Source organism: Mycteria americana, chromosome 4, assembly GCF_035582795.1.
Source record: "Mycteria americana isolate JAX WOST 10 ecotype Jacksonville Zoo and Gardens chromosome 4, USCA_MyAme_1.0, whole genome shotgun sequence".
Taxonomy (NCBI): Eukaryota; Metazoa; Chordata; class Aves; order Ciconiiformes; family Ciconiidae; genus Mycteria; species Mycteria americana.
In genome coordinates, this window is record NC_134368.1 from 31,826,332 (window position 1) to 31,843,943 (window position 17,612).

Sequence of the window (17,612 nt, forward strand, 5' to 3'; positions counted from 1 at the left end):
ATTAATGTTTGAAGCTTGAATTACTCTAACATTTGGAACAAATAACTTCCTTCAGGAAGTGAGCAAAATCAAACAGATGTGTCTGGCCAGAAACATTATCACATGAAGAAAAAGACTTATTTGTTTAATTTTTGTACAATGCCATGCTATTGAGGTGGGGGGGGCATTAATTGGGAGCGACACAGCTTTAGCTGGACAATAGTTGCTGATCTGTGAAAGGGAAGATGCTGGTTACTTTTCTATAACTTTTCAAGCCTAGACAGTGCTAGGCAGTGTGATTTTTAATAGCCCAGCCTGTGTGCTTGGCTGAATGCTATCTTTATGTAAGGCTTTCTGCTATGAAAACAATACTCACGTGCTTTCTAAACCTCACGTACGTCTACAGGTCCCACTCTGGTCATTACAGAATATTGCTGCTATGGTGATCTTTTAAATTTTCTGAGACGGAAACGAGATTCATTTATTTGTCCAAAACATGAAGAACATGGAGAAACAGCAGTTTACGAGAACCTTTTGCATCAGGCAGAGCCTGCGGCGTAAGTATGACCTGCTGAAATGTACTTGTATTTTTAGAAGACTGGGAAAGAGGAGGTACCAAAGTTTCTTAGGGATAAGAAACCTTTCATGCAGCAGGCTTTGAAGATTCTTTGCTGTGCAAGGAAACAATTTCATTAAAGAGACGATTTGTACAGTGGGTGGTTTATTCTAACAGAGCGCGATTGATTGTATACGCTCTCTGTTTTACTTCTTTATCAAATTTCCTGTAGTTATTTCATGCAACTCCTTGGCTCCAATCTTTGTATGTATTTGTGTTTATCGTTCCTGTTAAACATTGGCAGTGCTCATTTAGCAGCTTGAATGACAATTCCCCCAGTGTTGGGGTGTTAATACTCTGAGCTCTCCTAAGTTCCTGCCTTCAGAAATGACTTCTTACAAAATCAAACCAGCGCCTTACAGTATCAGAGGCAAGCTGCTACTAGGAGCTCACTGGATTTTCTGATGACACGAGCCGTGTCACGATTCTGAGATTGCTCTTGTACTTTGGCTTTTTTCAGTTACTTCATCTGTGTATTTTTAACCGCTCTGTTTTAGATACCAGCCCAGAGCTCTTTCCAAGTACGTTTCCAAGCAGATTTCCTGCTCGCTCCTTCCCTTTGCAAAGTGAGGGGGACATAATTTACCAAAACCTAGGGGCTGCTACAATACCTGCCCATTTTTATTTTTAGTCTGTTTATTGCCCCAGTGGGCCCATTACTTTGTGTTGGCAGACACAAAAGAACCAGGCAGACCCTCAGGAGGCCATAAAGTCCTTTGTCCCAGCAAGACGTAGCACTGGTGAAGCTGTTTGTGCCGTGGCAGTATATGGATAGCTGGCGATGCCCCAGAGAGGCTGGGACCACTGAGGTGATGAACACAAGTCTGTGATTTGCCATTGGAGGTATGCCCTCTTTTCAGGGCAGGAATCTCACTGCTTGAGCGCGTTTTGTAAATTGAGGTATTAACGGTGGAGTATTTACCAAATTCTCATATTGGTATTTACTGTAAAGTTGCAGCTGCTAAATGCATCAGATGTGTTTGCGGTGGTGACTAAAGCTATTGGTGATCTCATTACTCCTTTCCGTGTTAGCTCTGTGGCTGCATTTATTGTTCATAAACTAAACACATTTCAGGCTAAGGCAGGGCTATGTATATGAGTTCTAATGGCAATGAAGTGAAAGATGCCAAAGTACATCCATCATTTCTAAAGGTGCCTAACTGTATATTTATAAACCATATAGTATGAAGATCTGTACATTTGAATTATATATAGCAATAAGAAAACTTAAACTTAAAAAACGTAGCAGATGGCTGGCCCAAGCCTCGACTGATTCTTTGAAATACGTACAAATCCCCTTTGGAACTTGGGAATCTCTGAATTTAACATTTTTTACCATTTGTCTTCTGCATTTCAATTGCCACTTGAGTTGCTGAAATATTCTAGTAGGAGTTGGCCTAAGCAGAAGAAGGAAGCACTAGCAGATCCTGTGAAACTTCTGGATGTTAATTTATAGAGAGTGAAGTCTATATAAACAGTATACATATGAAAGGTTTTGTTTGCTCACCTGAGCCAAACTCCAAACTTTGAGATATATCATCGGCTGTACTGACAAACCTCCCTTTCTGTACAGGCCTTTCCTCATCTTTTTTACACACCCGTGAGTTTCCAATCTAGTGACCATTTGTAAAGCGTTATATTCAGAAGGTTGGCATAACTTTGGCTTTTTGTTTGGATGGCTTTTGAGACCTTTTTCACTAAACTATGTTTCATTTCATCTGCTGCCTCAACAGTGATGTTGCCAGTGAGTACATGGACATGAAACCAGGAGTGTCATACGCAGTCCCACCAAAAGCTGATAAAAAACGACCAGTGAAGTCTGGTGAGTACAGTGACAAGGAATTCTGATTGCTGGTGGGAGTGTAGAGAGAGGGGCTTCATGGATTTTTTCAGTTTTATCATACTTATCTCTCATGGATGGGGACAATTAAAACTCCTTAATTGATATGAGAAGGCTTGAGAAAGAACAATATGCTAAATTACAGTGTCTTGTATTTCTCCACACTTAAACGGAGTATCAGGATTATTTTCTGCTTTTTGGTGATGGGCTATTTACATGACTCTAGTCTGGTACTTACTCAGATCACTGTTTTGTTTAACGTTAAGGCAACTCTGTTTCTAAATGATTACACTTACTCCACTCAAAAGCTGTTGTTGTTTACATCGCATAGGATCCTACACCGATCAGGATGTTACCCTTTCTATGTTGGAAGATGATGAACTTGCTCTAGATGTCGAAGATCTGCTAAGCTTTTCTTACCAGGTGGCAAAGGGCATGAGCTTCCTTGCCTCCAAAAACGTAAGTTAAGAATTTGTCAGAGCTGGACAGAATCAGTAGATTTCTGATTTCCTTTAGCATCTCTTTCAGTGTTTTAACGTGATCCGCATGTTTAAATGCTGAATATTTCTGTGTTCTTTTCAACAAGCACTGCAAACTGATATGCTCCTTCTTGTACCTGAAGCTAATGTTGGAGTTCTGTACTGTGCTCATTGGCCAAAAGTGTTTTATATCCCATAAAACAGAATATAGGCTGCACAGTAGTCAACGTGAAGCAGTGCTATTGCGTATCCACAGTTCAGGCTAGTAGAATCAGTGGCCATGCTCATGAACAGAAACTAGTCATAGAAATGTCAAGAGAAGAGACAGGAGAGGAATTGCAGCGAAGCATGTTTGCTGCACCCCGAGGCTCCACTGATTAATAATGTCATGTGCTGGGAGACGGCTGGCACAGCTGAACCCTGCCTGGCTTGGGTGGTGCCTCTTACGGGTTTGATCTTCAGCCCTTCCTTTGTTGCCTGGAGCACACGGGTAGTTTCATGAGAACTCCTGATGGCTTTGGAGGCAGTGAAACCCATAGGAACCCCGAGGAGTTATTTCTTCAGTCTTCTCTGGTGTATGGGAATTAAATGGAATTCAGGAAAGAACTGGAAACCCAACATGTGGACACCTTCAAAAGCGATTACATCTCGAGAGTTTAAGATTTATTCTCTGGGGCACTGCTGGAGAGTTTACAAACTAAAGAACAGTATGAAGACAGCTGCAAAGCTATCTGTTTGCATGAGTTTTAAACAACGCTGCACTTGCTACTTCTCTCATGCAGAATACGGCCTTAAACAGGGGAGTTATCACATTGTGTGCTTTTTTTTTTTAGCAGTATGGCTTAATGCACAGGATATGTCTTGGTTTTTAATTTTCTGGAAAGATAAAATCAGCCTAGAGACCCGCAAAGAATCTTTGTTGGCTACCTTGAGCACAATAGACATTTCTCTGGGTTTCATAGGAAAGGTATTGCATAACAGAAAGGGATTTATAAAGAATAGGAGTCTTAAGCACAGCATAATTGTGATCTTCCTATGGTTGTTCTTACATTTTATTGGAAAAATGCCATTTAACATGTAAACATTGTAACTAATATAGACACAGGGTAGTACAGGTGCACCTTGGATAAAGTGCAAAACCAAATTTATGCAATTTAAGGAAAATAAGGTAATCCTGGGGTCCTGTGTTAGTAGTGGGAAATGTGGCTCTAATTCTGCTCCAAAGGAAGTCCACATTAAAACTTGCTCTTGCACTTGTTTTTTTGCCCCATTGTTCCTCCTTCCAAACCCTTTAGTTTATTTTTCATCTATCGACAGCTTCAAAACAGGCCTGACAGGCAAACACATTATATTACCGATTTTAATGGTTTTCACCAGGCTCCTGCATCCTTCACTATTCAGGACATCCAGGGCTTAGCACACATATTCTTTATTTCTTCTTATTTTCCTATAGAATAGCCCCGGGATTCACTATGCATCATTCCTGGGGACTGTTCTCTTTGTAGTCTTTCCATTGATACAGTCACCGTGGCATTGAGTAGCAAAGGCGATAGTCAATGTTACACCACCCCACTGTGAGATTGGGCAGTAATGTGCAGTATCGCTTTGGCAGCGCAGAAGTAACGGGTTTATCACAGAATTAAGTTGCACTGTGCTAACACATTACTGTGCTTGGTCCTCTTCGGTCGTTGTGTACATGCACGCTCTTAGCTCCAGCTAGTAAATGCAGAGTAGTGTGGGCTGATGGATAAGATGCTTCAGATCGCCTCACGCCCTTGGGGAAGGAAGGTCCACGCAGCCCAGCAGTGCAGAGTACCCAGCTGCTCTTCTGCAACTGGTTTATTTATCAAGGTTCAGAGGCATAAAAGTGCCTCTGTGCAGGAGTCAGGATAGGAGCCTGCCTTGGGGGGATAATTCCCTTATTAAGGACACGGTGCTTTAATCACAAGACAGGGCTTCCTCCAATGGACAAAGTCTTTATTCAATGCAAACTGCACTGATTCTGGAGGAACAAGGCAGAGACATGCTGGATGCTTGGCCATTCCTTCGCTTTACTGCTTCAGTGCAGTTATGCTTTCAGCTTTACGTATGCAAAGTGAAGAATATTTTGGATTGGGAGGTGAAGGAGAGTCCTCTGAGACAGTAATTGTGCAAAAGGGACAGAGTTGCTTATGCAACCTGCAGTTATGATTTTTGGAGTTTGATTTGCACAATTCTTGGTATTTTAAGTCATTTTTTGTAGGGTTTTCCTAAAGTTTTGTATTTCAAGGAAAAAAATTAAGAGAAAAATTGAATCTTCAGCTATTTTTTAGACAGCTGTGGCCTGCACACAATATACCGTCAGTAAAGTGTGAGCCTAATGCTGTCCCTTCCAGATGGAAAAAGAGATCATTTTGTTAGGGAACTACCTCCACTCTCTAACAAACGCACATGGGCTCCACAGTTGCATACAAAGAAAACACGGCTGCTGGGAAACTCAGGCACCCTTCTGGAGCTGCAGTTACAAACACATGCACACTTCTCAAGTGATAACCGGATTATAAGCTAGCTAGGTCACTGAACGTGTGACTGTTCATTGAAAGATACTAGCATGTGAAAATTTCCACTATTTTCAAATACTTAGGTCTGCTTATAAAACTCTCCTAGGTACTTAATAATTCAGGTCTTCCAGAGGAGTATTTTTGAAATGGGATTCAGTTTCCTGGCTTGTGTACTTTGAAGTTGTTACTATAATTTTCCGTATTTTCAGCTTTTCAGCACTTTTCCCTCAACCACAATAGTTAATAAAAGATTGGAATTGTTTTAGAAGCAAACCACATTTTCTCCTTATTTGTCCTGCATTAGGAAACAGGCTAGTGATTTTTCGATAAAAAGTCAGAGAAAAAGTTCATTAAACTTTAGCTGCAAGCATGAAACACTAGAAAATTCAAAGTGACTGAAAGTGGACTGTTCTAAAGTAAATGCATAGACAACCTTAACTATGTGGATCAATGTCATGATAGTAAAGATAATACACCAGAATGTTAAATCATCTGAATAAGCTTATTAACACATGGCTTCATTATGACTTTCAGCTTGCCATAAAATACATAATGCAGTCAGTTATACAGCTAAGTAAACATGTAACCAAGCAACAGCCTGTTAAGGATATTATAAAATAGCTTTGTTTGTTTGTCTGTCTGTTTGTTGTTTAGTGCATTCATAGGGATCTGGCTGCAAGAAATATTCTTCTAACTCATGGTCGGATAACAAAAATCTGTGACTTTGGCCTGGCAAGAGATATAAGGAATGACTCAAATTATGTGGTCAAAGGAAACGTAAGTATACGTGAAACTTTATCCACCTGCTTTAAGTTTGGGGAGTTCCTGTTGTCTTGACTTGCAAAGAAAAGTCGTCTTAGGCAGAAATCTATATTTCCTAATTCTGGTATATATCTGTGCTGGTCAGGAACGTTAGAAGGGGCAATTCCTGACAAAGATGTATGTGCTGACAAAACCCTTGGTATATATATGTTTTTATACTGGAAAAAATGTGCTGGTATCTGAATGTATGTTGTAGTGGAGGAGATGTTTTTGCTGCACCAATGTAACGCCTAGTCTTTCTGTTATATCTGAATGTACTAAAAGTTACAGCTCTGTGAGTAATTGCAAGTTTTGCCATTGGAATATTCTGGTAGCCCAATCCTAAATATAATTATTTTGAAACTTTTTCTCTGGGCATTGCTATATTTGTCCATTACTGAAACAGTTTATTTTTAAAATATCTAAATAATCAGGGGTTTGCATCCCGTTCTTTGCTATAAAGCATCACTCAGACAACAGAAACTGGATTCTGAAGTGTGAATTTATTGATTAGGGCATAGTGGGAGGCAAAAAAGACTTGGTTTTATCTGATTCCATATACAGATTTTAACCTCATATGTGTAACATACAGCTTTAACTTGCAGCTGTAATTCAAACCCTGTAACAGGGTTGGAACAAGACACTGTATTTTGATGAGAAAAGTTTAAAACCTATGTAGAAGAGTACCGATTACACTGGTACATCCTAGACCTCTGCAGGTGTACAAAGACACTTTGAAGTGACGCAGATTACCTTGGCAGTACTCGAAATCCCCTTTAAAGTGCTAGTGTAGTAAAAGGAGCCCTACTACAAAAGAAAATTGAGTCTGTCTGTGGTTAAACTGGAGAAGTGTGCTACAGACTATAGGTATTTTGCATCTCAAACTGATTTGCGCTGCCTGGATTGATGTTGTAAGTCTGCATCAGATACATGCAGCCATCCACTGCCTTCAGAGTACACGTTTTCACTCGCACCGTTTTTCAAAGGAGAGAAGATCCATGTTCAACAAGGCAGCCCTTCTCCCCAGCCCTGCTGAGTGCTCCATGGTCAGAGGCTGATGCTTAGTTAGGGACTTGACAACACACAAACTGAAGGTTACTGTCGTGCTTTAACACCAGCCGGCAACTAAGCCCCACACAGCCGCTTGCTCACTCCCCCCACAGTGGGATGGGAGACAGAACCAGAAGGGTAAAAGTAAGAAAAATCGTGGGTTGAGATAAAGACAGTTTAATAGGTAAAGCAAAAGCCACGCACACAAGCAAAGCCAAACAAGGAATTCATTCACTCCTTCCCATGGGCAGGCAGGTGTTCAGCCATCTCCAGGAAAGCAGGGCTCCATCATGCGTAACGGTTACTTGGGAAGACAAACGCCATCACTCCAAACATCCCCCCGCTTCCTTCTTCTTCCCCAGCTTTATATACTGAGCATGACCTCATATGGTATGGAATAGCCCTTTGGCCAGTTGGGGTCAGCTGTCCTGGCTGTGCCCCCTCACAGCTTCTTGTGCACCTGGCAGAGCATGGGAAGCTGAAAAGTCCTTGGCCAGTGTAAACACCACTTAGCAACAGCCAAAACATCAGTGTGTTATTGATATTATTCTCATACTAAAATCCAAAACAGAGCACTATACCAGCTACTAGGAAGAAAATTAACTCTATCCCAGCCAAAACCAGGACAGTTACCCATCCAGGCTTTGGGCAAGCTGACGAAGAGAGAAAATCCCACACCTGAGCATCTCTCACCAAAGTGGTTTGCAAATGCTTGGTTAACCTCAGTCAGTCCATGGCACCTCAGGTGTTCTGAGATATCTCTGCTGCTTTGCTGTCACCCAGCAGTCCCTGATGTCCCAGGTACCTACAGCATCCCTGTTTTAGGCTCCGGGAGAGAAGGGTTTATTGGTTGTCTTCAAAAACAATGTTGGTACCAGTGACTGGGTGCCTAGAAGTTGAGGTTGGGGAACAACAGGAGCAGAAATAATTCAGGAATGGCTGTCCTGGCAAAATAATGAGTGGCATTTAGTGTCAGAAAGCTGCTTTCAGGCTCAGGGTCAGGTCAGGAGCTGCTTGATCAGTCAAGGGTCCTGGGACTGGGAAGTGCAGACCAGCAGCTTAGGAGGGAAGTGGGCAGTAAGTAATGAAGTTCTACATGTCTAGGCTACCCTTTAAGTTTCCTGAGTTCCCTGACAACAGGATTTTACGTAGACTGAAAGGGTCAGAGGAGGATAGGCTGCAGCTGCCTGGGGAGAGAGGAAGCCGTGGCTGCAGGAGGCATCTAGTTGCATCTGGCCTGATCTTAAAGCAGACCAGGAGGGCTGGGGCATCGCTAGCCGTGGACGCTGCTGGGAGGCAGTGCCGCTGACAGCAGCTGGGGGCTTGGCCAGGAACAGTGTTTGCTGTCTGTGTTGTTCAGGAAACAAACAACTCTGGTTGCCTCTCTGGTGAGCCAGCCCATGGCAAATGCTGCCTGTCCTCCACCTTGTTTCTCTTCCTTCCCATTTACTTCCTTTTCTGTTGGGTGTCCTTTCCTTACAAGACATCAAGGCTCTTCTCTGTAGTATGGTTGAAATAGATCTTTGGACACATCGTTGCAAGACCACTTAAAAGGAAGAGGTCTGGTTTCTCCCACAGCAGGACAAGGGCTTAGGGCAGAAGCCTGACTGGCTCCTACAGTCAGACAAGGAAAGGGCAAAGCAGGGAGAGGAAGGTGGAAGCAAATCCAAAGGCTTTCTGTGCCCTTTTCCCCTGCTCCAGTTAGCATTCCCAAGGGATGTCTGTCCCCACACAAACTTACGAAAAACGTCAATATATATTTCTTTCATGTGAATTTTCATTTTCTTTTTTCTGATACACTGAGGAGCTAAAGCAGATGTCTTAACTGTTGATTAAAGCCTTGAAGCATCTTGACTATGTGAATCTCATCTGTGTGCCTACGGTAGCCAGTCCACGGAAGTCAACTTGCATGTTTGCATAAGGAACCATGCCATGGTCATATATATTATTTTGCTCTGACTTCCTGCCATCCCTTATAAACAAGACAGAAGGAATCACACAGTATACAGAAAATCAGAGTGCAAGGAACCGCACGAGTTTGGTAGACCCACAGAAAGATGGATCAATAACCATGCAGCACTTGGAGACTCTAAAATGCTGAGATGCTCATTTTTGGTTGGATATTTCTATTTCTTGATTTAATGAGTATTTAAAGCACATAAGAAGTAGAAAAGGTTAATTTTATCTCGTAAATTTTGTATGCCTTGTGTCCATTGTCTTAATTTATTCCCTTTTCCCTGGAAAGGCTCGCCTTCCAGTGAAGTGGATGGCACCTGAAAGTATTTTCAATTGCGTCTACACCTTTGAGAGTGATGTCTGGTCTTATGGAATATTGCTTTGGGAGCTCTTTTCTTTAGGTAAGCTCCTTCAAGATCTGTACTTCAGGGGATTTCTGTTTTATCTTGGTTTTACTGCAGATGCAGAAATCATGTTGCTCACGTGCTCTCTCAACAGGAAGCAGCCCATATCCAGGGATGCCCGTGGACTCCAAGTTCTATAAGATGATCAAGGAGGGATACAGGATGTTCAGCCCCGAGTGTGCACCGCCTGAAATGTAAGCGAGCAACCAGCACCTCTCACCACCAAACATCAGCAATGATGCAAAGGAAGGGAAGCTTCCATTCTTGCATGAAGGCTCATTGCACTGCCCCATTGTCTTTTATTTTAAGTTCTTCTCATGTTTTAAATAATTCGTGTACTCTAAATAGTGGAATACATGCCTGTGTTGTTAAAAGCAATGAAATACACTCATGCCTTGTACCATCTGATCACTTTGTCATGGCATCTGCTACGTGTCAATAAATTATTGGCAGATCGCAGAGCATAATTAAACATTTTTAATTCAGATAAAGCAGTCAGTGAGATGTATGACCAGACTGTACAGCATCTGCATTTGTGCTGTACTTCCTGACAGCAAGAGGACTGGCTACTCACCTTCCTTATGAGCCATCCCTAATTGACTGTTTTGTAAATGGATTGGCACTTAGCAAGCTGTCAAAGAAAACTGTGTCCAGAGACTCCCATTAGTATTGAGTCCTTTGTTGGCACAAGCACAGGTGTTAGCAGCACTATTTCTATTCTTAAAAGTCATTTAAAGAAGGCAAACTGTGGGACTGGGTCACACGTTTCTTTCGAGTTTCTTTCGAATAATTACGGAGGTGAGATAAGAGCTCTAAGGATTTCCTCATGAACAGTACTTAATTTCAGTACCTTTGCAGGTATGACATAATGAAGAGTTGCTGGGATGCTGATCCTTTACAGAGACCCACATTTAAACAAATCGTGCAGCTGATAGAGCAGCAGCTTTCAGATAATGCTCCCCGGGTAAGTTATGGATCATCAGGTTTTTGGAGTCAAAGCAGTTTCAAGCAAGACATTAGACTAGAGCTGTGAGGAGCAAAAAGCCTGGGTGCTTCACTGGTTTTCCAGTATTATTTATGTAGTATTATTTATGCACTGTCAGTTTGGGTGGTAGGAATGATGTCGGGCTACTCACTTCTGCTTAGTTGTGCCATTAGACAGTAGCTGTCTAAGCCCATACCCAAAACATACCAGCTGGAGAAGACTCTTTGCACGGTTGACGTTTCTTACTCAACATGGACCTGGCACAACAATTTTGATGTTACAAAATGCAGTGGTACTGCATAAATTCATCTTATCTTAAACTATGAAAAATTTTACTAATCTGGGAAACATCTCAGAAGTGACGTATATTTAGCTTTTATTAGAAAAGCTTTCTGGACGAAGGGGTTGAGCTTTCAGTGCTCTTCTGCCTCTTCTCACTTGCTTCCCCTAGCTCTATTTATGTAGCCTTGGAGGTATGTCGTGACAAACTGTATTCACTGCTTTCGACCGTTCCCTAGTAAAAGCTTTTTCTGAGAGGGTAACTGGACAAAACATTCCAAAGAATAATTGGAGGCACATCAGAAACTTGGATTTTCTCTCGCAGTAACTTGTGTGTTACTGGGGTTTAAAAAAGTAAGTTTAAAACCTGGTTTAAAAATAAAGCTTCCTTTTACCTTCTGGATGCCTTGTTTGGGCACAGAGTACATGGCTTCCTGACAATTTGAGAAAAGAGGAAACTGAAAGCTGCTGGTGTTCGATTGCATCCTGTAGCATATTTTTGGCAGGTGCAGGCATTACTAAAACAAAAGCAAGAATGCGAAGGAAATATTAGTGAGGTTTCTGGGGGAGCTTAGTAATAACATGAGCTGTGTTTTTTCAAGCTCAGTTGAAATTGCAGTTGGAAGCCGCGGTGTTGTTAATAACTGAGATTGAGGTTCTTGACTCTTTAAAAGAGCAGTTAAGCCCAAGACCTTTTGAAACTCTCTTTAGATTTGCGAAGAAACAACCTAAGCTGGAACCCTTCCATGGCAGCGTGTAGTACGCAGTGGGAAAAGGCTAGGAAAGGAGAGCTCTCCAAGTGTGCGTGGAGGGAGCAGTCTGCAGAGTATTGACACTGGTCTTCGGCTTCCGCAGGTTTATGCGAACTTCTCAGCTCCACCTTCCGGTCAAGGAAACGCTCCAGATCACTCTGTGAGGATTAACTCGGTGGGTAGCCGCGCTTCATCTACTCAGCCTCTCCTGGTACGCGAAGATGTTTGAGTGGCATCTGGAAGAAGAGGAGCCCAGATGTATTAGCTGTTTGTATTGTGCAGGGGGTGAGAGAGGGACGACTTCAATAATTTCTCTTACTTTTACTCACTACTACCACTGTGTAGCTGAAACGTTGTTGTAATACTGTCCTTTACCACACACTGTTACACATAAACTTAATTGCTGAGCACGGTTACAGGCATCATTGCAATGTTAACTGAAGCTGTATATATTTTGCTATGTTGTGTGTATTTGCAGTAGAGCGCCAGATCTGAAGAAAAAAAAAACAACCAACAAAAGAAATCCTGAGCCAGGGTGTGGAACGAGATGACTGCAGGTCAAACCAAATCTGCAGTGATCCTTCTCTGGATCCATGCCTGGAAGGCATACAGTCATTTTCTAGTTAATCTTGTTTTGTTGAATTTCAGAAATAAACGAATATGAAGCTAATGGCTTTGCAAACCCCTTTCCACATCCAGCCAAGCCTGAGAAGCTTTCCCAGGCAGGTATCGTAGGTTGGAGGCCAACAAGGGTGCTGTATGTACCTGGGCAAGAGAGGCGAAGGGACCGAGACCCTTCCAAAGTTGGTCTGCACAGCAGCAAACCCTCTCGGGAGCTCTGGGGTTTGAACCAGAAGAGGGGAGAAGAGTGTGGATCTTCATCTTTATTTCCCACCCGTGCTGTCAGCCTTGCAGACTGGTCACGAGGTTTCCGTGGGTATATGCACTGCTTCCCACTGGCCCCTTCCTCACCAGGGGCAGAGCTGCCCATTGCCGGGTCTCACCCCACCACGGAGCCTAAACTGCTCCCATGCCCCCCTGCCTTGGGAGCCCGAGGGCTTCAATGCTTGTTTTGCTAATATTTATGTCTAAAAGTGTTCACCAAAGATAGGTGGGCCCTGCCAAGTTGGTCAAAATAGAGGAGGAGGGCTGCTTCCAGTAAACTGTGTGTCTGGAGGAGAAGCCGTTTAACGAGTCATCTTATCTAAGCAAGAGCAGAGGCAAAAAATTCTCTCCTGGGGGCCCTTTCTTTATCTTGTCTTACCCAGGTGAATCTTTCCCACAGGCAGGCTTGGATAGTGCTAACTGGAAAGGGCTATTTTCCCCTGCCCCAAGTTGTTTCATCTTTCTGTAGTAGTCCAGAGGTCATAACGAAGAAGAGCCTAACTGGGAAGTGCTGAATTTATAAACGGGATAAAAGAAAGAATCCCTTCAGGCTTGTTTGACAGATGTGAGGCTTTTTGGGGTCAGTATCTGTTGAGCCCAGGGTTGTGCTCAAGTATCTTCTAATCCCTTCCCATTGGAAACACTGCTAGTTCTTTTCTTCCTTTGTTTCTGTCCCCTAGAAATTAGTAAAGGCATTGAGAGAAGCATTTGTCAGAGGCAGAGTACTAGTTAAGTACCTATTTATTTACAATGCACTTAAGCACTCTGTAACTTATACTTTACCAGGATTTTGGTTGAGTTTACATGCAATTTAAATGTGTAACTAACTGCCCAAATGCAAGGTAATTGTAAACACACACACTGGTAGTATATTTTGGGTTATGTTGAATACCACACTCCTTCTATGACTGTGCATTTGGTTTATTGTTACAGAGTTAAGTCAAAAATTAGCCATTTGCACTGAACTTACTTAGGCTGTTGCACCTTTCCAAAGTTAGCCAGTTGTTTGGAGGCATTCTTATGCATAATTCTTGTTGAGCATTTTCAGTTTAATGCTATAAAAGCTCTTTCCTAACGTGTTGGCTTTCAGAGCAACTGTAAACAAACTAGTTGTTATAATTATAGATGTCTCGGTACTTTACAGACACTTAGCTGAAAGAGGTTTGGGTTTTTTCGTTCTTGAAATTTATATTTTTATAATTTGGGGACTTTTGAAACTTATTTTGCAATGGCTTGGTGTTTTGAATGGGTTTATGCATTGTTTTTGTAAATATGGAAATGTAGCAATAATGTCCTTTTGACTATCCTCAGTCCTTGAGTCTCAAAAATATTTTTTTATATATATATATATGCAAAAACTATATGTATAAATATGTAAGTGTTTGAAAGTTTATGAAACACTTATGGGTATGTTGCTCAGTTGTAGAATTGCATTTCAGAAAAGTTCAAATAAATCTGTAAATATGTATTCAAATGCTACCGATGTGTACTATGTTAAGATGGAATATTTTCATGTAAGTCTTGATAAATTCTTGGGTTGAAGCAAAATCTCAGTGTCTGGCCACACAGAGGTCAGGTTTGGCATTCCGAAACATTTTTGCAAATGTGTGCCAGAAAACCTTAATGTTTATTTGTTATGAAAGTTCTTTACCTGTGAATAGATGGGACAAATACTTGGAAACTTGGATGCACCTTTATTCTGGAAAAAATCACAACTAGAAGATTGATCCTGTAGACTGTTGATGTAGTCTATATGTCATGAATAGTATTTAAGACTGAAAATATCTCAGTGTTATTAAGGGTATGCTTGCAGAGGGAATTGGAGCCACTCAAAGGCTGCAATAATGCTGAATATTCCCCCTTCGCTCGAACACACACGCACACGCTCTTGTCCCATCCTGCACGCTGGCACTAGAGTCAAATGCAATGCCACAGGGGAGGCAGCATGAGATACCTGGGGCTGCTTGGGTTGGGGGGGTCATAAAGAGAAAACTTAATGCTTCCCTTGCTGAGCAGGTGCCCTGCATCTTAGTGGGAGACCCTCTGCTTTAAGTACTCCAGGTTTGAAGTCTGCGACTCGCCTGCTCACACTTGTTCCTCTGCTGCATATGGGTTTGCATCAGCATGGGTGGTGCGTGGTTTAATAGTAGGTACAGAGCATATAAGCAAGTGTTTCTAGAACTATCCTACCAAAAACTCGTACTAACAACTCGTATGAGACACAGAGCTTGACTGTTTTGGTCCTTAAACATTTCTGTTCTGTCAACAGACCTCCTTGAAGACCCCCCCTCCTTCAGAGTTTCCTTTTTAAAACACTTTTTTTTTTTTTTTTCTTTTTTGCTTCCACCCAGGTCTTGACTCTGTTTGTTAAAACTAATTAAGAAAATGAAAAACTAATTTTGTCAGGAGCCAGGAGGTGCAAGCTTTGCCACAATTAGCACTGTCATTGTTTTCTAATAAGGCTTCAGAAGATACCAAGATTATGGCTGATTTTGAACTGGGTTTTTTCCTGTCTTGTCTACCCCCCCATTCAAGCAAAGTAGACTTCATACTGAAGCATCCCAGTAGCTGAATTGGTAGAAATAATTTGTGAATTCTCATTTAGCATAGCCAAAGGAGCTATTTTATGTATTTATTCGGTTAGCATGCCATTAATTTTATTTTCCTGAAATGTTTCCCCTTCTGAAGCAACCTAGAATACAGCATCTCTGCTTCCTGAAAAAATCTTTCTCCTCTTTTCTTATTACAAGGCTTGCAATGATTACTGCCTCCGTTCTTGTTCATGGTCACATGGACCATTTCCCTCTGAATTATTTTCTTGTGTCAGTTCTAAGCAATAGCTTACATGGAAAAGCACATCAGGAAGGCATTTAATATGTATTTTATCTGTCCTTCAAAGCATTATTGTATCCAGATATAAAGGGAAACCAGCACCATGTTACCAGCATGGACCATTGGGACCATGGACCATCATGGATCAAATATCTGAAGGGAGGGTGCAAAGACGACAGAGCCAGGCTCTTTCCAGTGGTGCCCAGTGACAGGACCAGAAGCAATAGGCACAAACTGAAACACAGGAGGTTCCTTCTGAACATCAGGAAATATTTTTTTTTTACTGTGAGGGTGACTGAGCACTGGCACAGGTTGCCCAGAGAGGTTGTGGAGTCTCCATCCTTGGAGATATTCAAAACCCAACTGGACGTGGTTCTGGACAATTGGCTCTAGGTGGCCGTGCTTGAGCAGGTGGGTTGGACCAGATGACCTCCAGAGGTGCCTTCCAACCTCAGCCCTTCTGTGATTCTGGAGTCAGCGTGGGCACTTTGGAGAATCTCAGCTGTAACATTCACTTGGCCAGAAGTAGAAAAGAAATCCCACCCTCGTACTGAACACTATAGAATGATTCTTACTCTGTTCTCTTCACTAGTTAGAGAAGAAAGTTCTTGGAGGCTTTGTGGGAGAGAGGAAGAAAGATTGTGGACACACTACAGTATACATGGAGTTAGTGACCAGGATCGCATGCATCACCACCCCCAGATCTTTTTGTTTCTGGTTCTCCTTCACGTCTGTATGCCGTATAGGTCTTTGGGAGGTTGTCTGTAAATGGAGACACGATGTGCCTGGCCAAGTCATCAGGGAACAACCAGTCACACCCTGGACTGAAAAGTTCACAGTGATCGCTGGAGAGGTTGGACAACAGCATCCTTAATTCTACTGCGTTGTAGGCTGAAACCGAGAGAGTGAAACGTTTCCCTCTTCCTGTACGTGGATTAGGAAACTTCCTGCTTGTCCTGTGGGGAGGTCTGAGTCTCAACAGAGGACAAGGAGCAGTTACATAGACTTTTTAGCCCCTGGTTTAGAACTGAAGCTATCACAAAAATATGAAAACCTACTCTGCAGTTCTGTTGTGGTTTCCAGAAACTTCTGTAACTATGAATAATGGTTACAGATGACCTTCAATTGCCATGTTTCCTGTTTAATTTCTTAAAAGATTACACTGTAACTAGTAAGTTTATATCCAAAAATTGCTCTGAGGCTATGTTTTCTGAAAGATTGTCCAGATTTCATAAATTGATTATCAGTCACTCTTTTTGGTGAGAACTATTATCTGTCAGCTGCCAACCAGGCAGCAGAGATTATTTACTAGCAGCGATAGCTCCAGTGACTTGATTTTTCTGTCCGTGCCCTGGAAATCATTTTAGCTAGGTTGTGACAGGCAGTAGAAACCAGCTGACCCCGAAGGGCCCGTTGGGCTTTGAGCCTGCACTCCTCGCTAAGCAATGTCAGCAGCATCAGATAAGGGGTTCTCGTGGCAGGTTTAACACTATCCAACCATCAGGTCGCCACACCGGAAGGCACAGTGTGTAGCTTCCCCTATAGATCAGTACACATCAGTGTGTAGCGCCAGTTACCCCCGTACTTTCTCTAGCTGCAGAAAGGGCAAAATAATCTTTGGCTTCCCCCAAATATGTCTGTTTTGAGAAGTACCAGCACCAGTGCTGGCTGCACTTCTTCTGTGAATTAACTGCATGTGCTTTTCTGGTCTAAGGATCGTTACTGGCTGGTCTAAGTATCGTTACCGGGCAGGGGGCCTTGCTCTTAATACGTGATTGTGGCAGGGTTTGGTGTGGTCGTCAGAAAAATAGTTGGCTTAGTGGCACATCTGAGCACTCACTTTTGGTGCCTGAAATAACATGTGACATTTGACTTGCCTGCTCAGGGTGGGAGGAGGGCTGCTGAGCAGGGCAGCTGACCCGGGTCTAGCTACCTGGTGGGCTGGGCATGAAAGGAGTAAAAGACATTCCTCATGCCTCGATCCCATTCAGTGCATTAAAAGAAAATTTAAAAAGGGCAGTAGCAACCTCCCAAATGCTGGTTTTTGTATTTCCTCTTTTGAGTTAAAATAGCAAAATGATTCAAACTCTTTTATGAGATGAAAACATTTTTGTATTCTCCCCTTCAGCCATTTTTCATTCAAAAGCTGCTTGCATTTTTCTTCTTTTGCTGGGAACAAATGGCTAGTCATGTTGTTCCAGAAATTAGTGTTAT

General features: G+C 42.3%; 1 protein-coding gene across 1 annotated transcript in view; it reads left to right on the plus strand.

The window, feature by feature from the left end:
* KIT (KIT proto-oncogene, receptor tyrosine kinase) overlaps positions 1-11,910 on the plus strand; it is a 55,598-nt gene extending 43,688 nt beyond the window's left edge. The window contains exons 14-21 of the mRNA XM_075499211.1: positions 386-536; positions 2,329-2,417; positions 2,767-2,894; positions 6,109-6,231; positions 9,551-9,662; positions 9,760-9,859; positions 10,524-10,629; positions 11,785-11,910. Coding sequence (XP_075355326.1) covers positions 386-536; positions 2,329-2,417; positions 2,767-2,894; positions 6,109-6,231; positions 9,551-9,662; positions 9,760-9,859; positions 10,524-10,629; positions 11,785-11,910 — 935 coding nt within the window. The remainder of the gene's footprint in view (positions 1-385; positions 537-2,328; positions 2,418-2,766; positions 2,895-6,108; positions 6,232-9,550; positions 9,663-9,759; positions 9,860-10,523; positions 10,630-11,784) is intronic.
* Positions 11,911-17,612: the final 5,702 nt, after the last annotated feature.